The sequence below is a fragment of the Nannobrachium achirus genome, assembly GCF_963921795.1.
Source record: "Nannobrachium achirus genome assembly, chromosome: 19".
Classification (NCBI taxonomy): domain Eukaryota; kingdom Metazoa; phylum Chordata; class Actinopteri; order Myctophiformes; family Myctophidae; genus Nannobrachium; species Nannobrachium achirus.
In genome coordinates, this window is record NC_137826.1 from 30,225,205 (window position 1) to 30,249,808 (window position 24,604).

Consider the following 24,604-nt stretch of genomic DNA (forward strand, 5'->3'; position numbering starts at 1 on the left):
GAGCTGCTGCTGCTGCTGCTGCTGCCCAGTGCCCACTGGTCCTCTGATTTGACCACTTAATGACAGACAGCAGAGAGAGAAGTTGACCTTGATCTGTTCCGTTGCTGCGATGGATTTCCTTCTCAGCGGGACGGCTGCCTGCGGCGCGTGTCTGTTCACGAACCCACTGGAGGTGGTGAAAACACGCATGCAGCTTCAGGGAGAACTGAAAAGCCGGGGCACGTACCAGGTCTACTATAGGAACGTTTTCCACGCGTTTTACACGATCGGAAAGGTCGAGGGACTGGCCGGCTTACAGAAGGGTCTGGTGCCCGGACTCGTGTATCAGTTCTTAATGAATGGAGTGAGACTGGGCTCGTTTTCCATCATGGACTCCTGCGGTTACATCCACACTGATGGAAGGGTCAGCGCTGCCAAAACCACGCTGGCAGGGGCCGTTGCTGGGGTTGTCGGTGCCGTGATGGGGAGTCCCGTGTATTTGGTTTGTAGCCAGCCACTCCAGTAGTTATAGGCCTATTACATAGTTAGTACACAAACAGGTCTGACCTTGCTTTGCTGGACTGTACTGTAGCCCATATTGGTTCTCAAAGTGGGGTCCGGGGACCCCCAGGGTTCCTTGAGGGAGTTAGGGGTCCCCAGCTAAATGATAGTAACCAAATGGACCCTTAGGGTATGTAACTCTGAGAGTGTACAAATGGAACCAAATTGAGCCGATATAAATAAGGGTCTCAGAGATAGAAATACCATTAAATAAGGTGTAGTGTACTAGCTTACAGCACCAAATGGACCCGTTCCATTTGTAGTAGGTAGGGGCTTTTAAGCCGTGACATCATTTTGTAGGCAGAGGAGAACTCTGCCCCCAGAGCATTTTCTGTCCCTCGCTATTTCAAAAGATCCGAGACAAAAATAACGACTAAAGTATAATTCTAACACGTTCCTTTCAACAACAAAGAGAAGAAAATGTGTAAATAGTAAAAAGATTCCCGGAAACTGGGGGCAGAAATTATCCTCTGCCTACAAAATGATGTCATACTTAACAGCCCCATACACTGTCAAAGTTACAAATGTGCAAATGGATATATTAACACTGAGAGTTTTACTGTATAAAAGTATGCTAACACAGCTGCTACGGCTTTAGTTTAAACGTTATAAGATGTGTCATTTCAAGGTGAGCTGATATCCTGATGGCTTGTCTTGTGACTCTGACAGGTGAAGACCCACCTTCAGAGTCAGTCAACCTCCTCCATTGCTGTTGGACACCAGTATAAACACCAGGTAACATCTTGGTATACCAATATACATGATGCCACCTTAGTTACATCGGTGACAAGTGCAGCCAGCAACTAATGTTACCAGGGACGTGCAGAGAAGGCTAGAGCTGAGCTGAAAGGGCCTTTTGGTGGAAATATTGAAAATAGCAGACCTCCAAGGCAAGCTCACAACGCATTGCTTGGAGGTCGGCTATTTTCGGTGCGTGATACCACACTGAACTAAGCTTGTTGTGTATTGTGGGGGTTTGAGGCCTCTCTGCCCACGGAAACAAATTTAAGGGTTCATTCATTTGTCCATCAATAGTTGGTTTTATTGAAGAGACGGGGAGTACGGGTTAGACAGATGTAGCTTACATGGTGAACCCTCCAACAGAACTGTCTCTGACTTCAACAGACCCCAGCTCTGACAGAGAGCTGACTGTAACAGACCAAAGTGCGGAGATTTGGGCTAGCTTTTATACCCAGTGTCTATGCACATGCATGCTAACTTCTAAGTCCATGCATGAGGTGTGTGCGTTAGTATGTCTACAGTAACCTAAACAAATGTGTGTGTGTGTGTGTGTGTGTGTGTGTGTGTGTGTGTGTGTGTGTGTGTGTGTGTGTGTGTGTGTGTGTGTGTGTGTGTGTGTGTGTGTGTGCGCGTGTGTGCGTGTGCGTGTGCGCGCGTCCTGTGCTCCAGGGAGTAGGGGCCCAGTGTGTGTGTGTGTGTGCGTGTGTGTGTGCTCGGTGCTGCCCTGACTTCTTTCACCATGTCCATTAATTGAGGGAGGCCCAGGTCAACCTGCCACACTGCACTTCTAGTGGAATCTCCAGCCTAGCAATGTACAGACTGTTCTTGTGTGTGTACAAATGTATTATCATACATATAATAATGTATAATAATTTACTTCACATAATCAAGTCAATTCTGGAGATGTGGCGTAACGGCATGGATTTCTACACAGATAGGGCAAGATGCTGCATTCAAGTTCAGGAGAGTTTGGACAAGGCAATTATCTTGAATGCAGCCTTCAGTTATGGCATGGAATAATATAATTTGCCTTTCTTTTACCATAGTAAAAACTGCATTCATGGTCTGTAGAGGGCACATTTTACAGACGGATAAAAGGGCTCAAGCCCTATTTGATGTCTACGTGTGCACGTGTCTGAATGTTACTATACTGTTAACTCATGTTACTGTCCGTGTCAGGGAATGATCCATGCTCTGGTGGACATCCACAAGCAACATGGCATCCTGGGACTGTGGAGGGGCTCCACTGCTGCCGTACCAAGGGTCAGCGTGGGCTCGGCCGCTCAACTCTCCACATTCTCCGCCTCAAAGGAACTTGTGATTGACCTACAGGTTAGGATGTGCTAAATCTGTTTGATGATGATGTTCTGTACTTTATTAATCCCCAGGAGGGAGATTCACATTGGCACCAGTGCATGGACATTACACCAAATGGAGACAGAGAAGAAAAATCTGGCAAACGGGGTGGGTGGGGGGGTTGGCATTCCGACTCAGTGGTGGGGGTAGAGCATAATGCCTGTTATGGTATGTACCCCTTTGAACCTCTGAATGACGTCATACAGTAGTCTGGAATATGTTTTCAGCTGTCCTAGTGGAATATGCACGATGCGTTGGGCTACACTGCTCATTTTCTAATTGAGGGAAATAATTACTGTACAATCATCCAAGCATAAGCATTGTAATAATCATTTTGTAGCCTGTAATGTAGGTTAACTAAACTAACTAAACAGGAAATAAACCTGTGTTTTAGCTTTTACTTTCAGACCACTGTTAAGTTCTGCCTTTTGTTATAAATAGGTAGTGATGGATTGAGTAGTTGACAGTCAGTCCACTACTCTTATTCATAAAGTAAAAGTAAAAGTATTTTGCTAAAAGTGGTTTAGCTTCATTTGCTCTTGGTCTCACTGCATGCCTCACGTTACAGAACATTCTGTCTCTTTCACAACACTTGTTCTGTTTCCACTCTTCCACTCTGTTTATAAATGTGTAAACATATAGGCTACCGCCCGGTAATATAATCTCTGTTGACCAGTAAGAATGAGGTGTATATTGCCGCCCCATTCTGCTTATTTTAGGAATGCAGTTTCAAGACAGATGGCTGGTCTACTTTGTAGTAGTGTTTGTGTACTGCTCACAAAACCAATCGGTCAAGCTTTATTCCCAGCCTTTTCTCACCTCAGAGGAGCTTGGACAGAGCACTAGCCTTTTGCACCATTTTGGAACGAAACTCGACACCATTCTTCCCATCATCCCCTCAGCTCATGCCCATGCACATGCAGCTTACATAACTTGGTATGGTGAGGTGAAAAATACAAATCTCATTCATGGGCATTACAGAAACAGGCTCATGTCACATGCTGACTTTTATTTCATTCTTACTGTATACCGGTGCTCTTATTGTGCTTTTCTAAGTACTCAAAGTCGCTTTTTATAAGGGGGAGAAAAAAACGTTATTATAAATAACCAGACCTCGGGTGAGGGTGCGCAGGACGGAATCCTGTATTAATATATATCGGACCAGTTACCCATGGAGATCCCTGATACCCCCATGGCCTCCCCTAAGTAGCAAGAAATCTTGTGAATTAAAATGACGCCAACCAATCATCAAGGACAATGATATGGGCATATTGGTTGGATCGGCGGTTCTACAAAAAGAATGTGTTTCGTACAACTGTACATTGTACAGTAACGTCAGTATCTGTCTCTCAGTCCTTGTCCCCTTTTATGGGCATATTGGCTGGATCGGCGGTTCTACTGAAAAAAAGTAGCGGTCCTCATGTATCATTATGCATGATACTTTACTCACTGACTCAGATACAGACAAGATGTGCCGGTTTTCATTGTTAACTGTGACCTACGGTCGCAATAAAAACATTAACACCTGGGAAAAGCAATTTTGAACAGGTGGGTCCTTAGGGCGGTTTTGATGGACTAGCTGCATGTTCACTGTACCTCACTGTACTCTGTATCTACTTCCTAGGTGTTTCCCAAAGACAGCTGGCTTGTGGCATTGTCTGCAGGCATGATCAGCAGTGTGGTTGTGGTGTTGGCTATGACGCCTTTTGATGTGGTGAGCACACGACTATATAACCAGCCTGTGGATCTTCTAGGCAAGGTAAGGACGTAGACATTGACTTTGTTACATGTTAGCAAATAACATCAATAAATCATTACATCTTTATACCATTGATGGAAATATTTGTAATTCCATATGAATAGACAGTTTCCCCAAAAATGATTAAATTCCCTCCCACACAAGAAAGGAGACCACACCAGTGTACGTCCGTTTTTCTGTTAGTTGTATTGAAAGAATAGTTCCAACGTACAGTACAGCAATTCACCCATAGTGCCTTCTGCCCATACAAGACATAATTTCACAGATATATGGAGTTACAGAAGGCATTAGTCATATTCTGATTGGACAATTATAACATAACAGTGGATATCAGATGTTTTTGTTTCAATGGGTCCAGTAGCCCGAAGGACAATGCCAATGTGTTATCCAGTGTCCTGGGCATTATGACCTTATTGAGATATAATTTCTCTGGTCAACATCCTTTTACAGACCTGCAGTGAAGCATATCTCATCACGTGCATAACAATGTTAGAATAACAATAGTTTTGTGTTGGAACATAGAGGGACAAACAGCACAATTAATAAATGATCTGTCATGTACAGTAGTTTGACCTTACAAAATTGGTACAATAATATTAACCAACCATGGCCGCTGAGAATACTTCTGAATTAGTGTGATTCTATATAACATTGATAGTGTGGTAAAATACTTGACTACTGATAGACTCAGCTGATACTTGTTTCTATTATGATGTACTGATGAGAGACCTACTCACGTATTCACCTTCCTATATATTCATTGATAGACTGTACATACTGAACTCAAGGATCCACAGGAGTGGAAAAATGTGGTGAGGCTTCCTCAGAGCAGGTTTAACCTGCTCTGAGGAAGGCTTCGTGCCAAAATGCGTTAACATTCAGAATAAAATGGAACATTGCATTTGAGCCTGTCTTGCATCTTCATTTTGGTGTGCTGCTTTTTCCACCCCTGTGGATCCTTGAGTTCAGTTGTACCTAGAGCCGTCACATAGTTAAAATATTCCCAGGTTGTCAGTCAAAGTACAGAGTGCTGGCTGCTCCAAATTGTTCCAAGAACACAGCCTTGTTTCTGAAGTGTCCACGACTGTAGTGACGTATCTCAGACTCCCTATGTTAACTCCCTTACATGATCATCGAGAATCACCCTGCAGATCTTTCACAAGATGTAATTTTCTCATCTAGGGTCAACTTTATAGAGGATTCCTTGACTGCTTCTCAAAGACACTGAAGAAGGAGGGCTTGACAGGACTTTACAAAGGCTTGGGAGCCTCCTATTTCCGTCTAGGTCCACACACCATCCTGTCTTTGCTGTTCTGGGATGAACTGCGCAAGCTCTACAAGCAGTACAGATAGCACCAGAGAGACAACGTTAAGCATGAAACGGATTACACATTAAGCTCTCAGTTCACAGGTAAATGAGTGTTCATTTAATGAGCTCATTTTAAATAGGTAATCGCAAACTAGGAGCTGCTGTATTCTCCTTATGGGAAAGAGTAGAGGTGACGATCTACGAATATGTTGAAGTACTTCAGCGGAAAGTGCATAGAATGTACGTAGCACATTGGCTCAGTTTCTGCGGTATTCTGATAACCAACAGGGCTAAATGTATTTAAACTGCAGTTACTGTAACACTCCAGAACCCAAGTTGCTTCATTCATTAGGAATTGTACATGAATTTAATCTTGGGTGTCATTTGTGCAGATACATTGTATTTTAGCAATACATGTTAACATTTCCTCACAGGAATCAATGTATTAACTTGATTTTAACTTATATGAGACAGGAGATAAGAGGATTTAGTATCTTATGCAATAATCTTAACTACGGAAGAAACATCTTGTATAGTAACATCATGTACTGTATTAGCACGACTACATGCCATTCCAAAAACTAAATATTTTAAATAGATAAGCTAAGGCATACTTTATTATCCCCTTTTGGGAAATTTGTCCTCTGCATTTGACCCAGGAGCAGTTAACTGGCACAGTTCAGCGCCCGAGGACAAATTATAATACTAATAGACCAATAGACCAATAGGTCAAGGTCAATGGCAGGAATATACAGTCATGCATGTTTTTTTGGTCGAAACCAATGTCACAGGTTTTGTGAATATTTTGTATGTGTGTGTGTGTGTGTGGGGGGGGGGGGGGTCTGATTTTAATGGTTCAGTTATGTTTATCAAAGTTACTGTTAAATATTTCCTTTTTAGGAGAGAGATCCCACGCATTGTTACAAAGTAATCCCCTACTACTGCTATCAAGAAAACTGTGCGTTGACACATTTACACTTACAGTATGGCTGCATACATCTGAAATCATGTACTTTTATGCTGTTAAGCTACACATGGGATTGTGCCAAATTTCTCAAAACTAAAAGTTAACATTCAATTCCAAATAAGCATCAGGTTGCAGATAGCAGCCCCTCTAATAAGTATAAATATTAAATAAACCAACAAATTGTACCTAGTCTCCCCTCAATACACAAGTCTCAAAGGCAGGTTGAGGTTGGTCACTAGTTTGAGATTCTCATTCTTTATTGACAAAATTTACAGAAATGGAACCAGCACATGAATGCGAGTAGTCAAACCCTGGTCAATGTTTAATGTTTAACTGCAATTTTATTTTTCATACCGATAAACATAGCACTCCCTTGAACACTGGTTTATAAAATGTGTGTCGAGATAGTGCTTCAACAACAGACCAAATTTTCCTGAAGCTCTTTAAAATAACTAAAATGATAGCAGCAAAGAGCATGTTTATGTCTGAGATATTATTATTCTGAGTCTATTAGTATTATTATTCTTTTCAAGTCACATACCATAGTTGGTTTTTAGTGTACTTAGACATTCCACCTCCCCTGTGATTTGAAAGTTAATTAAATCAATCTTGGCCTCTGCTATGCTAAAAAAATGACCTCTAGCACAGAATGTATTGTTTTATTAAGGGTATACTAAAATCACTGACATTTCAACTATGTTGGTATGATGAGTGAAAATGGTGGTTGTTTTGTGCTGCCAAGTTCTATTTGCCAATCGTCATGGGGCCAACTTTACTTAACCTTAACCAAACAGCACAGTGCTAAAAACCTCAATTTCATCTTGAAATACTTGTTGAAGAACAAGAAAGTGATTTTGTAATAGCTGCATAATGTGATGGAAGTACCAACAACAGTACTGTAGTTTTGCTCTAAAACTGCTTTGACCTTTTTTTTGTATTTTCTTTATTTGTATTATGTGACTGACTGTATACTGTATACTGATCACAATAGCCTGGACTACTGCTTATGCCTATGGTGTCAATGTTAAGATACTGGCCAACCCACCCCATCCACTCCGTGAACAACTCTTTGTTTCATTTGGGGTGTGTTACCTCATGGGTAGGTTTTATATTGTCGCTGTCAGATGAAAACCTTGAATGTCCAAAACGGAGATTGTCTTTCAACAACGAAGTATAGGGCATCAGGTTACGGGAAAAACAATGAATGAAATGAAATCTGGAGGTACAAGGTTTCTGCCCGATGTCCTCACTGATGCTGTGTGAGTTATTTTGATCTTTTGCATTCAGTTGGATAGAAAAGACGTGTAATCAGAACTGACGACTGTAGCTTAGTGAGTAGAGGTTATCAGAAGGTCACTGCTTCAACTCCTGTCCTCCTCAGCTGGGTGAAGCAGAAATTGAATTTCCTCTGTTCCTCTGTTAACAAAGCTCTCCCCAGTATTGAGCAACAGCTAAACACATTTTGATTATACTCCCACTTATAAATGTGAACGTTCAAATGTGCTACTTTCCCAGTTCCCCATTGGAAAGTACCACATCCTCGGGGTGGTGTGAGATAAAGAAAATGTATTGACATTGAAGTGACTTGTTGGTGTGTTCTTTTTAATATATATTTGAAAATCAAAGGCTAATATTATGTTTTACATTCTTTGTCATTCAAAATAGATTGAGTAGCATCATGCTTAAATCTGTTCTCAACCTCAGCTGCCACAACATTAGCAACTCACACAATAACAAATTAATCAGTCACAAATATCTCAAGTACTGAATACAACTAAAAAATTAACTGATGACTGACGCATAGTGTACACATTACACAGCCACACTTGAGGTTACATGAGGCTGAGATAAAGATAAATATACACACAGATACCTTGTGTGCGTGAGTAACACTGCTCCTGAAATAATTTACAAAATACATTACAATTCTGGTGTAAAGCCTAATTACAGGAAGTTTGTAGCTCTGAAGTCTGAACAGTACTTTAACAGGTTTTAATTGATTGATTGATTGAATACTTTATTAGTCAAATATGTAAACAGCACAGAAGTGCACTAAAACACCAAAAGGATAACACAAAAACGTCATGGGGACTTGTTTCCATCATGGTCCCATAGATATAATGTGTATTAGAAATGTACCAAAACCACAAAAAGATCATAGAATCATTCACAGTACTGTTCAATAAACATTGTGATAATTGTTTTGCTTTACTGACATTAAAATAAAAAAGGACAATCTGAGAGTGTAACTAAAGGTGCCAATAGAATTCTTACGAGGCACACTTTAGGACAGTCAAACACACACGTTTCTATACAGCATGAACCCACATTGCAATAATAATAATGAATTGCATTTGCATAGCGCTCAAAACGCTTTACAATGGTCCATTCATTCATTGGGAGGTGAAGGGGCGAACAGTCGACGCCACATTCATACACCAATGGTGGCAAACTAACACCGACCGACTCATTGGAGGCAATGTGGGGTTCAGTGTATTGCCCAAGGACACTAAGGGGGTCTTTATACCAGGACGATTGGAAACGCTGCCGGTCTCGTTTTGGATTTATTACCCAAAAAACGTCGCGTTTACACCTTGTTGTTGGTTCGTTTTTCTGTGTTTATACTACAAGTTGACAACGCATGAATTCAAGCAAAATGTGTCATGTTCCCAGCCTACATAGGCCTATACTGTGTATTTACCCTTCAACTATAAAATATAGGCCTATATTGTTTTTAATGAGACATGCTTTGTAATTAGGCTATGCTCCCAAATCCATATTATTATCATCTGTTCGCATATTCAATGAGTCCCGCAAAAGGAGGTTTTTAGCGAGGTGAAGTGAAACACCAACAAAAGTCACCTGGAAGATGAAGGTCGGAACATTTATAGCCTATGGAGCATATTTCTGGACATTATCTACGGGGATGGGCTATATTAAGTGAGTTCTGTCTTCTAGCTGCAACACAGAAGTATAACGCACCATGCGAGGCAACTAACGGAGTAGGCTAGCCTACAGAGGCACATATGGGTATGGTAGTCTACCATACCTTGATTACAAGGGAAAATAATAAAATGTACTTCTTAAAATAAATTCATCATGCCTGTTGCTAAGTATTGGCAACATGACTGTCTTGCATGCGTGCCTTGCACGTGCAAGACCAGACAACAGTCATGTTGCCATACCTTAGCTCTTACTGAACTGACGCACTGCACTGGGATGCGGCGCAATGGAGGATGATGTGCCGTCGCCGTTGCGAAATAAACTAACGGAATAAATTAATGAACTGACGCCATACGCCACTGGCAGTCTGTTATTTCACTGGAAGTCACAATCATAGCCTTCCGTTATGGCTTTAAGTAAATTGCCTAGTTTGGAAGCAACATGCGTGCCTTAAGAGGAGGCTAGACGCACTGGAGAGAAAAAGCGACATGATTTCTTTGACTGGAGGAGAGGGAGCGAGGATATGGAGGAAGTTTTTGTGATGGTCTCTGACTGACTGGACAGTTATGTTTATTCTGTCTGTCTGTCTGTCTGTCTGTCTGTCTGTCTGTCTGTCTGTCTGTCTGTCTGTGTCTGTCTGTGTCTGTCTGTCTAGTCCGGGAAAAATGGGGGTGAACGTGGATTCGCCTGTAAAAGTTTTTTTCTCAACTGATTCTTGTAGCTTGGGGTCACCTCTTAAGGATTCAAGAGGATGACCAGTGATATCCATTGAGCATTTTTTATTATTAACCCCTTAATGCCTGAAACATGGGCTCCCATTGGCTTTCTATACAGGAGGAAAATACCCAGAAAAAGATAATTTTTCGGAGTATTTAAGGAGGATCTGAGGGGTCTAACTAGGGGTTTGTCATGATGCTGAATCCATTGCAGGAATTTGTTTTGCACAAAAAACATTCCGTGGGCTAGAAATAGCCTCAGAAAACAATACACGTATGGGTGAGTATTCATGTTAGTCAGAGGCCTTAGGGTTTTTTTTTCTCGTGCTAATCAGTCTAAAAGTGCAAAATTTTGCACAGATGTAGCTCAGGGCATGCTCTAATGATTTAGCTAGGGCGCCCGAGTCTGCGACATTCGGGGTCGCCACAGCGGCCAAATCAAGTTGGGCTCCCATCGACTTAAGTGATGAAAAGTGATGAGTCATCACTTTTCAGAGTTTTGTGGGTGTTGTGGTGACCCCGAAGGTCGCCGACCTAGCTAAATCATTAGAGCATGCCCTGAGCTACATCTGTGCAAAATTTTGCACTTTTAGACTGATTAGCACGAGAAAAAAAACCCTAAGGCCTCCGACTAACATGAATACTCACCCATATGTGTATTGTTTTCTGAGGCTATTTCTAGCCCACGGAATGTTTTTTCTGCAAAACAAATGCCTGCAATGGATTCAGCATCATGACAAACCCCTAGTTAGACCCCTCAGATCCTCCTTAAATACCCCGAAAAATAATCTTTTTCTGGGTATTTTCCTCTTGTATAGAAAGTCAATGGGAGCCCATGTTTCAGGCATTAAGGGGTTAATAATAAAAAATGCTCAATGGATATCACTGGTCATCCTCTTGAATCCTTAAGAGGTGACCCCAAGCTACAAGAATCAGTTGAGAAAAAAACTTTTACAGGCGAATCCACGTTCAGCCAAAAATCACCCTTTTTTTCCCGGACTACAAGACTCAGCATATTACAATAACTCACTCATTAGGCTACCTGAAGTCCGCTGCGTCTGTGATGTGGCGCGGTGCATGAAGAATTAATCCAGTATTTTTTGGTGAGAAGTTGAAAAAGGGGGACGCAAAATAGTCATTAATCATAGCTTTGCTTAGAATGGAATACCATAGCCTAATGGTTTAATTTAACTTTGCGGAGAGGAGAGCTGTTGCAACTCCGACAGGCCAGCTAGGGTACCAGCCCAGGTGCGACGACTTGTGCGTAATTAGACATTTTAAAAGGCTTTCATATAGACTACTCCTGACATTTTTCAAATGAGGTTTGTGCTAATAGATCACTGGGCTATTTTCTGGGTTTTAATTAGGCCTACAACAACACAAATAATAACAGACTGACACTTATATTTCCCCTGCTGCATATAAGTGTCAGTCTGTCAGACTAACCGAAAATGTATTATTATTATTTGTGTTGTTGTAGGCCTAATTAAAACCCAGAAAATAGCCCAGTGATCTATTAGCACAAACCTCATTTGAAAAATGTCAGGAGTAGTCTATATGAAAGCCTTTTAAAATGTCTAATTACGCACAAGTCGTCGCACCTGGGCTGGTACCCTAGCTGGCCTGTCGGAGTTGCAACAGCTCTCCTCTCCGCAAAGTTAAATTAAACCATTCTAAGCAAAGCTATGATTAATGACTATTTTGCGTCCCCCTTTTTCAACTTCTCACCAAAAAATACTGGATTAATTCTTCATGCACCGCGCCACATCACAGACGCAGCGGACTTCAGGTAGCCTAATGAGTGAGTTATTGTAATATGCTGAGTCTTGCTGACAGACAGACAGACAGACACAGACAGACACAGACAGACAGACAGACAGACAGACAGACAGACAGACAGACAGAATAAACATAACTGTCCAGTCAGTCAGAGACCATCACAAAAACTTCCTCCATATCCTCGCTCCCTCTCCTCCAGTCAAAGAAATCATGTCGCTTTTTCTCTCCAGTGCGTCTAGCCTCCTCTTAAGGCACGCATGTTTTGCTTCCAAACTAGGCAATTTACTTAAAGCCATAACGGAAGGCTATGATTGTGACTTCCAGTGAAATAACAGACTGCCAGTGGCGTATGGCGTCAGTTCATTAATTTATTCCGTTAGTTTATTTCGCAACGGCGACGGCACATCATCCTCCATTGCGCCGCATCCCAGTGCAGTGCGTCAGTTCAGTAAGAGCTAAGGTATGGCAACATGACTGTTGTCTGGTCTTGCACGTGCAAGGCACGCATGCAAGACAGTCATGTTGCCAATACTTAGCAACAGGCATGATGAATTTATTTTAAGAAGTACATTTTATTATTTTCCCTTGTAATCAAGGTATGGTAGACTACCATACCCATATGTGCCTCTGTAGGCTAGCCTACTCCGTTAGTTGCCTCGCATGGTGCGTTATACTTCTGTGTTGCAGCTAGAAGACAGAACTCACTTAATATAGCCCATCCCCGTAGATAATGTCCAGAAATATGCTCCATAGGCTATAAATGTTCCGACCTTCATCTTCCAGGTGACTTTTGTTGGTGTTTCACTTCACCTCGCTAAAAACCTCCTTTTGCGGGACTCATTGAATATGCGAACAGATGATAATAATATGGATTTGGGAGCATAGCCTAATTACAAAGCATGTCTCATTAAAAACAATATAGGCCTATATTTTATAGTTGAAGGGTAAATACACAGTATAGGCCTATGTAGGCTGGGAACATGACACATTTTGCTTGAATTCATGCGTTGTCAACTTGTAGTATAAACACAGAAAAACGAACCAACAACAAGGTGTAAACGCGACGTTTTTTGGGTAATAAATCCAAAACGAGACCGGCAGCGTTTCCAATCGTCCTGGTATAAAGACCCCCTTATATGTGGACAGAAGGAGCCGGCCACGGATCATTGGACGACCTGCTCTACCCCCTGAGCCACAGCCGCCCAGCGGATGAACATCATTTTGCGTATATTGTGGATAAAGTGTGAGGAAGTCTAATAGATCAGTGGTTCCCAAGCATTGGGTCGGGACACTGTATGGATTGAGGTAATCTTTGAACATGCCAAAAACATACTAATATGCGCTGTCTATAGACCACCTGATCAGAATGATTTCTTTGAGCTGTTTGATGAGAGCTTAGCAAAGGTGGACGGTACCGAGTGTCACATTTTGGGCGACTGGAATGTGGACATTTTGCGTAAAGACGCACCCATGTTCAAGTCCTTTGATGGGTTATGCAAGCAATACAGCCTCACTCAGCTTGTCACAGTACCCACCAGGGTGACAGAGCACTCTCAAACCCTCATAGATCTCGTCGTAACCACTGACAAGTCCAAAGTCACCGCTAGCGGGGCTATTGTATGCGGTCTTAGTGATCATTATATGATCTACTCTACCCGAAAAATACACAAACCCAAAGCTAGTGGCCACAGAACTGTCGTTGCTAGAAGCCTGAAGAACTACTCCAGTGAGGCTTTTAATCTCAAACTAGCGGGTGTAGACTTTTCCCCAGAGCTGCAGTGTACAGATGTCGAGGAAGCATGGTGCGGTTTTAAAACCAAATTGACCGATGCTCTAGACGACGTGGCCCCCTTGAATACCACCAGGGTTAAAGCCCGCCAAGAGCCATGGTATAACTCAGATATTGCAGAATCAGCTAGACTCAGAGACAAAAAATACGATGAAAAACGAAAGTGCTGCAAAAAGCTCAAGAAAAAATTCAACCATGACCTCAAAAAACACATTGAGCATCTTACTGCTCAATGCAAGAGACTTAGAAACCAGACAACCGCCCTAGTTAGATCCGCCAAAAAAAACTACATCGACGACAAAATCGATGAATACAAAAACAACCCACGTGACCTATGGAAGTTGCTTAACAACCAATTAGGCTTAAAATCAAAAACCATATGCCACAACATAAACATCAAAACGGACGCCGCTCTCATTTCTGACAAAGGTGAAGTGGCTACCCATTTTAACAAAACCTTTACCACCACAGCCCGTTCACTGGTCAAAAGACTGGTCGCCCCATCTGGGCGGTATGGTGAAGAATTTGTTAATACATTCTACAAAAAACTGGGCGTCAGTAAAGACAGCTTTAAACTTACCACAGTGACAACTGATGAAGTGTTTAAAAAATTGAGCGCCCTACCTCAACACAAGGCCACTGGCCTTGATAAAATCCCAGCTAGATTTCTCAGAGATTCAGCCGCCACCATTGCTCCAATCATTACCCACATAATTAACCTTTCCATCGAACAGGGTCATGTCCCCCAGGACTTCAAACTAGCAAAAGTAACCCCCCTGCATAAAAAAGGTAGCAAACTAGACCCTGGAAACTACCGCCCCGTTTCCATTCTTAGCTCCATATCCAAAGTCATGGAGAAAATAGTCTACGAACAGATTGCAAGATATCTCGATGAGAATAATCTGATTTACGAGTTCCAATCTGGATTCAGAAAATCCCATTCCACTGACACATGCCTTCTCTATTTGACTGACCAAATCAAACGCGAAGCGGATCAGGGCAAGTATAGTGGCATGGTCATGATGGACCTCCAGAAGGCATTTGACACCGTGGATCATGCTATTCTGATTGAGAAACTAAAAGCCATCGGTCTTGACAGCGCAGCAGTGAGCTGGATGCAATCTTACCTGGTGGGGAGGGAACAGGTGGTGGAGATTAACGGTACCCTGTCCCCCCCCCTCCCAGTAAGCTGTGGAGTTCCCCAAGGTAGCATACTGGGACCTCTGTTGTTCCTAATATACGTGAACGACATGGCATCTGCTTGCGACTGCAACCTGTTCCTGTTCGCGGATGACTCGGCTCTCCTAGTCTCGGGCAAGGACCACTTGCAGGTTGAAAAGACACTTAACTCTGAACTGAGTAAGATCTGCACATGGCTTAACGACAACAAATTATCAATTCACCTGGGCAAAACCGAGTCCATCCTCTTTGGATCAAATCATAACCTCAAAAAGGTAGAGAACTTCACAATCAAAGTGGGTGACAAGGTCATAACACGAAAAAACGAAATCTCCTACTTAGGATGTATCCTTGAAGCTAATCTTTCCAGCGAAAAGATGACTTCAAAAGTAATACAAAAAATCAACCAACGAACTCGTTTCCTACAGAGGATCGCCCCAATGGTCAACTTCAACACACTGAAGACCATAGCTGGTGCAATAATCCAGCCCCTCTTTGACTATGGAGTCCACGTATGGTATCGTGACGCCCCACAAGCCCTAAAAACTAAACTCCAAACAGCCCAAAATAAACTAATTAGGGTCCTGCTTAACCTTCCCAATCAGACTCACCTCACCGCTACTCACCAGTTAAGAGTGGGGTGGCTCAGAGTAGATGACAGAGTACAGCAACTTGCAATGGGCCTGGTGTACAAGATACACTACACCACTATGATACCCAAGTACCTGTCAAAATACTTTAAAAACGTTAAGGATGTCCATAATTACAACACCAGAGGCAGTGCCACAGATCACGTTCAACCCAGAGTCAACTCAAAGAAAGGGTCGAACTCGTTCTTCTGCTACACCACAAAAATGTGGAATGCCTTACCGAAGGCCATAAAGGAGTGTGGATCACTAGCATCCTTTAAAATTGCCCTAAAAAACCACTTACAGGCAGCAGCCGTTCACAACTGGTAAAAACCTAGCCCAACCCTACCCTCCCTGCCCCTTCCTTGTATATACTGTACATACTGATTGTTTAGACTTACTGTTACCTGCCCCTTCCTTGTATATATTGTATATACTGTACTTACTGATTGTATAGACCTACTGTTTTCTTTTTTTCTTTACATATCTACTGCATAGTACTGTGTTCTATTTGTCTGTCATTCAATGTTATATGAGATACTTTAATGGTTTCCTGTTGAAATAAGCTTAGTCTTTTCATGGATCTCCTTTTAGTAGACCTTGTACCAGTGAACTGTACCGTCATGAATCTGTACATTTTCCTATGCAAACTTCTAATAAAGCCTTCAATCAATCAATCAAACACATTTGTGGCCGGGTCACGGACACAATTTTATAGGTCCTTTTATTTTTTGTCTTCTCCTTTTTGTTTTTATTTATTTATTTATTTAAAAATATTCCCAAAAAAGCAAACATTTTCATGAATTAAAAAACCTTTTTGAAGTAATTTCATGAATAAATAAAGATCTAAGAAATTCAATGCATGTGGTTCCTATAACTGAGTCATTTAGCTGGGCACCCCTGATAACCCAGTCCCCAGACCCATCATTGAGAAACAGTGGTCTATGGACTACCATTACTGAGAAAGTCCACAGGGTGTTTTGAGAAAAACACTCTAAAAGGCCCTCATTGACTCACAATTTCTGTCGTTTATGCTTATTAGGCTGTTGAGTGTTAACAAGTTAAAGCTCTATATTCTGAACATAATAACACTGCTGTAGTGTTTTTAATGGGCGTATCCCAGTTGCTCCACCTCTTTAACAAACAGAAACATACAAGTTTTCTACCCAACAGCAACTTTTCTTTCCCCTACTGAGTGTAAATGTTTCCCATTACTCCTCATCTCCTCTTGCACTTCAAAGTTTTAATACATGACACCCTATGTTTAGTTTTTTAGTTTTTACATAAGAAGCGAATATGAAGCTATTCTTATTTACATCACTAGGGGGCAATATCACACATTGTTTAATAAAATGGATGATGTTCACAGGGTGGTGAAAGGCTTCTATTCAAAAGTGCTATCTAATTAAAACCATGGAAATTACCATCAGGAGGTGAAGCCAGAGCTATGCTCTTTAATGGCGTGGTTGTTCAAAAATAAGACTTCTGTTGTTATAGGACAATATTTATTTACTTAATAAAAATAAAAAACATTACAGCATATGCAATTATCATTATCTACGAGCCTAAATTAGCTATAACTGACACACAGATAACACGGAGGACCGAGATAAAAAATACTGATCAGTAGTCCATATATTTCAACGCAGCACACGAGTGTGATACGACGGAGAAACAAAAATGGCACTCTTCTTCCGTCTGTCAGGCAGTGATATTCATTCTTTTCTTCATCTGTCTGGGTGGAGACCTCGTAATTTGTCAACAGTGCGACATTGGGGGACATCCATTGGACGATCGAGAATGTGGACCTGTGACCACGGGAGGGGTTGAGCCGACTGCTTTCAACTCTCACCTCAAAAGTTCAGATATTGTTATGTCCCCCTCTTCATCTCAACCCAAAACAGACTCAGCTTCTGTGGGAACTGTCCGTTTGTTTTCCTTAGAGCAAGATTCTGCTCTGCTCTGCTCTGCTTGCTTCGCCTTTGGCAAACTTTATACAGACACAATTATCAACGATAAATGCCTGAGTGTTCTCCGGAGGGTCAGGCACAAATCAGCTTCTTCATTTCTCCTTTTTAACATTGCCACGTTGGAATATATGACCCACTGAAAACACATATAAAACAGACAGTAACACACTAAAATCACACATATCGTCCAGACGTCCAGTGGCACCAGGAATTCCTCCTTGTTAATTCTCTGACTCACAGACTGCCCTATTTAATTATATTGCTGACTAGTTGACAACACATTGACCATTACTCACTCTTCTGTTTCATAGAGGGGCTGTTGTTCCTGCAGCAGACGACCTGCACTAGCAGGATACAGCTGAGACAGGCTGATAGTATATGGGCCAGTGTGGTGAGAGACTTCCCTGTGTTCTAAAATAGGAGGAAAATAAGTGAACATTTAAATAATATGTAGTTACAGTACATGAAATAAAAGGTAACAATGACAAATTACAATATTACAAATATTACGAATTAACTGTTAATTTCCTTTTGTTCAGCTTGTGTGTGGCCATGACTCTACGACGTATATACTGTATTTGTGTGTGTGTGTGTGTGTGTGTGTGTGTGTGTGTGTGTGTGTGTGTGTGTGTGTGTGTGTGTGTGTGTGTGTGTGGGTGGGTGGGTGTGTGTGTGGGGGTGTGTGTGTGTGTGTGTGTGTGTGTGTGTGTGTGTGTGTGTGTGTGTGTGTGTGTGTGTGTGCGTGCGTGCGTGCGTGCGTGCGTGTGTGTGTGAGTGAGTGAGTGAGTGAGCAGGGTTAGCATTAACATACCTGTAGAGAAACGAAGATAAGTGCTGCAGAGCCTGCCCAGGCAAGAAACACAGAGAGACTGGAGAGTTGTCCAGTATGGCCATTGGAGTAGTTAGTCCCAGCCTGGATAGTCTGTAGTACAATAATGAGAAAACAAATAAAATATAACATTCCCCACCATTGACAAGGCAGTTGATTTGACCCAGGATGTGGCCCTGTAACATAAACATAAATAAAAAGTAGTTGGCACATCGTGAACACATTTAGATACACAACCATCTTCACGACTCGAGCAATAGTACCCAGCTCATATAATAATAATAATAATAATAATAATGAATTATATCAGGGGTCTTCAACAGGGGGTCCTGAGAGTTACTACAGAGGGTCCTCCAAATCTTTGTGATAGAAACTTTTTTTTCTCCTTTTTTTAAGTTTATTTAGTATTGATGGTTCAAGTGGTTAAATATCTGAAAACACAAATTGACATGAATCCAAAATACACTGATGATTGTGCTGTCAAACAATGAAACTATATGGAATCTATGAAAAGGTTGTGGGGGTCCCTGCTTCATCTCTCAACCAAGGGGTCCCTGGCCTGAAAACGTTGAAGACCCCTGCATTATATGCTTAGTATAAAGTTAACCCATCGAGTTGCTACCTTGCTTGCAATGACTGCTGCCACGCTGGAGTCCTGCAGTGTAGAGAGGACAGCTGTAGGGGATGTTGGAGAGCCCAGGAGGAGCATAGCAACACCGTAGGCCGAGATCAGCAACACTCCTGCAACATAAACCCTGGGATATAAACCCTGACAGAGAAGAATCTTCTGTGTTAAAAGCTATTTAGTTTGACCAATAGCTTAATACAGACAATTGTGGTGTAACCTGGATGTGTGTGATACTTTCGCTATAAGAGTCATAAACATGAGTCATAAACTACTGGGTTGGGTAGCTGTAAAAAGCTTTGGTGTAAAGGTATCGTCCGTATGAGCCTAAATCTGCTCACTCTAAAGTGAGTGGATTTGTATGTGATGTGTTTACAACTGCTGGAAATATAATATATATATTTATTTATTCATATTATGAATAAATAAATTGTTCAGACAGAGTCTGACACAGGTATTGTTTGCAGGAAATTGATTTTATTTGAAAATATGTATAAACAGTGAAGGACAACTTGATCTTCAAGAACAACAACATTGAAACACTACACTGATGTGAGCTATGAGCCATGTATTATTCTGTTGTTGAGAGAGGCTGTGTACAGCAATGGTAGTGAAAATGGGGTCCTTGGGGGGGTTCCAAGGGGTCCCCAGCTGTTAAACCTACATACTTTGGCTCTTTGAAAACAGCAAATCTACAAGCTCACATGGAATCACATTGGGAGTTTGTGAACCACTGTGTTCATAGTACCTGACTTGAATACACACAGATTGTTGAGCGTGTGCGCAAACCTTTGAGGGTGTGACCACGGTAATGCAGGATGAGGAAGCCAATCAACGCAGTCTGAATCAACATGAAGAGCCTCTCTCCCCAGGCACTGTTTTAAGATAAGATTTAAAATAACAAAAATTACATTGGGCATTAATTAATAGGCCTAGAATTATTGACTGCTTTAACAATTGAAAAATAGCAGATATACAAGCGCGCTGCGAGCTTGTAGATCTGCTATTTTTGAAAAAGTCGTGAAAATTTTATGTATTTTTAAAGCGAACGTTTGTAACTCAAATTGGGGGGTCCATGGCCAAATACATATCATTTTGGGGGTCCTTCACATGAAAAGGTTTGAGAACCACTCTCAAGAACAGACTAACTGAGCTCCAGTTAAGTGAAAAGGACCTTTTCTTTGACGATGGCTGGCCAGATTGCTGACACATAGAAACATAGGTTTTTCAAAAAAACCTAGAAGGATTCAAAAGACACTTATAGAATCGGGTCAAAATTCTAATTTTCACGATTTTTAAAAAATAGCAGATCTACAAGCTCGCAGCGCGGCACTCGCTATTTTTCAAAACTTAAAGCATAAAATAATGATACACAATAATGTGTACCCGTTCTGAATGGATTAAGGTAACTGTTTATACTGTAACAATAGAATGCTTTTGGCACAAACTTAACGGTACTGAACTCTTAAACTGAAATAGAATAGTTATAATACATGCTGATACAAGTTGCCTATAGTGCCTCCTAAACCAGTGGTCCCTAAACTTTTTAGCTCAAGACCCAAGAAAGATATTCGGTGTTTGCCCGGGACCCAAACTATTGAAAATAGCAGATCTACAAGACTACAACCTCACAATGCGATGCGGCTTTGTGCTGCGTGAAGGTTGTAGATATATTTTCACTACTTCTTTTACTTTTATTAAATGTATTTATTGAAATTATTGGATTGCTTTCATTTTATTTATCAAATACTTTTGAAACATTTGGGAATTGTTTTGAATTGATGAAAAGTTGAGATTTTTTGGTTTAAACTTTTTTAAATGTAGGAAACGGAAACATTTACTCGCGAACCACAAACATTTAAATAGACCCACTGTTTGTGAACCAGTGTCTTAAAAAACCTCAGTCAGCCTCTTTGACGTTGCCTTTGCGTTGAGTATGTCCCATGGTCTTTGACGGGGGTGTTGCACCAAATTCTGGGCCCTGGCTGCTTTAACTATTGAAAAATAGCAGATATCGTGAAAAGTCTTTGAATATTTCAAATCCTACTTTTTTTTTTAAAACCTATGTTTCTATGTCAGTGGTGCTCAAACCTTTTCATGTGAAGGACCCCCAAAATGATAAGTATTTGGCCATGGACCCCATCTCAAAATATTTTGTTCCAGGGACCCCCCAGAAGCAAAAGTTTAGTTACCGTAACCGTACAAATGTTCGCTTAAAAAAATACATAATATTCAAAGATTTGCACACATTTTCACGAAAAATAGCAGATATACGCGAGCTTGCTATTTTTGCCTGGTCTTTAACATAAACTTGTACCTGAGGGGGAAGTCCTTGGCCATGAGGAACAGCACGGGTCCTGAGCCAGCGTACAGCTGCAGAAGAACAGAGGTCAGGCTCAGACCGTCTGCATTCCTCCCTTTTATTATCTTCAACACTTGAGCTGGAGGTGCTGTGACAAGAAGAAGACACATTAGGCCCATACAGTTTGGGACTCTTTAAACCAGTGCTTTTCAACCTTTTTCATATCCAGGTCCATTACTTATCTGGCATTTGAGCCACGGACCACCATTTGATGAGATTTAGCCTCTCAGACCCAAAACTTTGAATATGTTGTTATTGTTGGATAAGATTCTCTCCACAATTAAGTATGCAGTAATGCTGTTTAACAATAATTCAACTATTGAGAGTGCTTTTTTTTTACACTCTCAAGAGTTAAAGATCTATAAGGGTCCATTTGGTCACACCAACTCTCCATCATTTAGCTAGGGACCACCTGGAACCCCCTCAGGGACCACTGGTTGAGAACCACTGCTTTAAACCACACAGGCTATAAAATGCATCTATTATGAGGTGATATTGGCTGTCTAGCTGACATGTTGTTGTTGCTGGGGTAGGCCTATTTGAAATTCAAAATGTGTCCTCTGTTAATAGGCTAAACCCAATAATCTAGCCAAGACATTATTGACAGATAAGTATTTAGGCTACAGACTTTTCAATATGTGTGTTCATAAATCAGCTGTTTGCAGTCCTACAGCAAACAGCATAGGTCTACAAAAGAATGGTACAACAAATAGTCATTATAGCCTTTGGTTATTTAAGTGACGTGTTTTACATTTTGTAAAGTTACAAGGGTTAAGCCAAAGCCTGATACAGACAGTATAGTACCCAATATTCATAAGACAAATTTAAAATTCCTCACCTATGACAATCTCCAGTAAAATCCACAGCCCTACTGTTTTGCTCAGTACAATCTTCAAGCAAGGCACTAGAACATGAGAATGACTTTAGAACAGCAGTAGCCTGTTATTGGAAAGTTGTTTTCCATTATTATAAATACAGGGTAATAAGATTAGCATGTAACGGTAATAATAATTAAGCATATGAGATCAGAGAGTAAAAGTAAACATTGGACGGAACCGCCCCCAAACTGCTGCATTAGCTTCAGTTCTTTCAAAACATGCATCCTCACCATGCATAAAGTTAAAATTGACGAAAAAGTTATCATAACATATTTCTGGCATCAAATAAGTAAGGAGGAATCCTTTGACAGGGGTCAGTGAGTTCTCTTCTTCCAACGTGTCCATGATCGGGATCAGGAATGCAGCTGTTGTTTCCCTGGGAATGGATGGGGGTGGCGCCACAGAACCTTCAACCTCCCCAAAAAATTTTAACCAACGCAACGCGCGTGTGTACACGCACACACGCACGCACGCGCGCATGTTGAAGATGATCCGGTCTGGCATAGTGGAAACGGAAACGTGCAAGCTGGTACAAGGTCAACTAAAAGGAGATCCTAGTAAGCACTTGGCTTATTTGCACAGGAACCCCGATGTGAACTAATTAACATACTGAATAGAAATAAAAATCATGAGACACTGACCCAATAACACCTGGTTTGATCAGTTTGCATTGAAACTCTCCCACTCCAGGTAAGCTATGTTTGTCTTTGAGTGTTTACACATGAATTTAACACTTTGGGTTAGCATCAGTTTGTTTAAGTGAACCAAATATGTAAACAAATGACACATTAAAGATGACACATTAAACTTAACTCAGTTTCATTTCATCCATGGTCCTTTTCATTTGCAGGAAGGGACATTAAGGTGGAAATGTGAAAGCTGAATTAATAATAAATAACCGAAATTAAAAACTATAAAATAATGCCAACAGGGCTGGTTCTAGGATTCTGGTGTTCCTAAGCGAGATTTATTTTGGTGGCCCCCAAAACCAGGGGTGAAAGTGGCTTGAAGTTCTTGACGGAACTCCCAGCTAGAGATGAAAATCAGGGCCAAGTGTTTCCCGCTGCTGAATAAAAATCATGAAATATAAAAATGTATGATAATGATTCACAGATAAGCCCTAATCATTTTTATAGTTTAATCTGTTAAAACACTTTTGAGTGTTACTTGCATAATATCCTATATGTAAACCACACTTCACACTGTACTTCTCCTCTTCTTACACTATAAATCCCTGGTGCGGTCATCTCTGCTTACAATCTATCCTATCACTGCTATGCTGATGACACTCAAATGTTTTTTTATCCTTTCTCCCCTCTCTCACCCAGGTGGAAGAGCGCATTGCCGGATGTCTGGCTGACATCTCACAGTGTCAGCCAACCACCTCAAGCTGAACCAAGACAAGACGGAGCTTCTCTTCTTTCCAGTCCTGCCCCATGCAGGATCTCACTATTTCCATAGACAACAACCTGGTGACTTCAGTTCCAACAGCTATGAACCTGGGTGTGGTCCTGGACTAAACACACTTTGCATCTGTCACCCGATCCTGTAGGTTCACACACTCTGTAACATCCGTAGGATCAGACCCTTCCTCACCCAGGAGTCAGCCCAGCTCCTCATCCAGACGTCATAACAAACCTTGACTACTGAAACTCTCTCCTCACTGTCCTCCTTGCATGTGCACTTAAGCCTCTCCAATTGATCCAAAATGCCCCAGCACGATTGGTCTTTAACCAGCAGAAATGATCACGTCTCCCCTTCTCCGCTCACTCCACTGGCTCCCGGTTGCTGCCCGCACAGAATACAAAACACTGATGCTGGCCTTCAAAGCAGCCAAAGGTATGGCACCTCTATACCTCCAAAGCTTGATCGATCCCTACAACCCCACCTGTTCACACAGATCAGCTAACACAGGGATGCTGACAGAACCCTTGCTAAAAACCCCAGGACAACGATCCACTCGTCCTATAGACTCTTCGCCCTCCTGACCCCCAAACTGTGGAATAAACTCCCTGTTTCACTTAGAATGGCAGACTCACTACCTAGCTTCCTCCGTGGTCTGAAGACTCACCTCTTCAGACTCCACCTCGGCCCATAGCACTTGCCTACCCTCAATGACCATTGACCAAACATGTAATTTAGATAGCATTTTTTATATTTACTGAATAGGTGCGTGGTCTACCTACGTTTTTTCTTAGATTACTATTTCTATGTATTCAATGTATTCATGGAG

At 41.5% G+C, this 24,604-nt stretch overlaps 2 protein-coding genes across 2 annotated transcripts; one reads left to right on the plus strand and one right to left on the minus strand.

Annotated features, from left to right (window-relative positions):
* On the plus strand, positions 1-5,749 carry slc25a35 (solute carrier family 25 member 35; the record flags this gene model as incomplete). Its single annotated transcript, XM_080748422.1, has 5 exons — positions 1-481; positions 1,210-1,275; positions 2,461-2,613; positions 4,262-4,396; positions 5,579-5,749. Exons 1-5 carry the CDS (start codon positions 110-112, stop codon positions 5,747-5,749), a joined length of 897 nt encoding a protein of 298 aa, XP_080604548.1. The 5' UTR covers positions 1-109.
* An 11,460-nt stretch (positions 5,750-17,209) lies between these two features.
* On the minus strand, positions 17,210-22,971 carry LOC308305036 (mannose-P-dolichol utilization defect 1 protein-like). Its single transcript, XM_080749676.1, has 8 exons — positions 22,602-22,971; positions 22,332-22,397; positions 21,449-21,581; positions 19,921-20,006; positions 19,129-19,247; positions 18,489-18,599; positions 17,974-18,088; positions 17,210-17,813 (listed from the first exon to the last, which is right to left on the minus strand). The coding sequence occupies exons 1-8, from the start codon at positions 22,873-22,875 to the stop codon at positions 17,770-17,772; spliced, it is 948 nt and encodes a 315-aa protein (XP_080605802.1). The 5' UTR covers positions 22,876-22,971; the 3' UTR covers positions 17,210-17,769.
* Between the last annotated feature and the right edge of the window lie 1,633 nt (positions 22,972-24,604).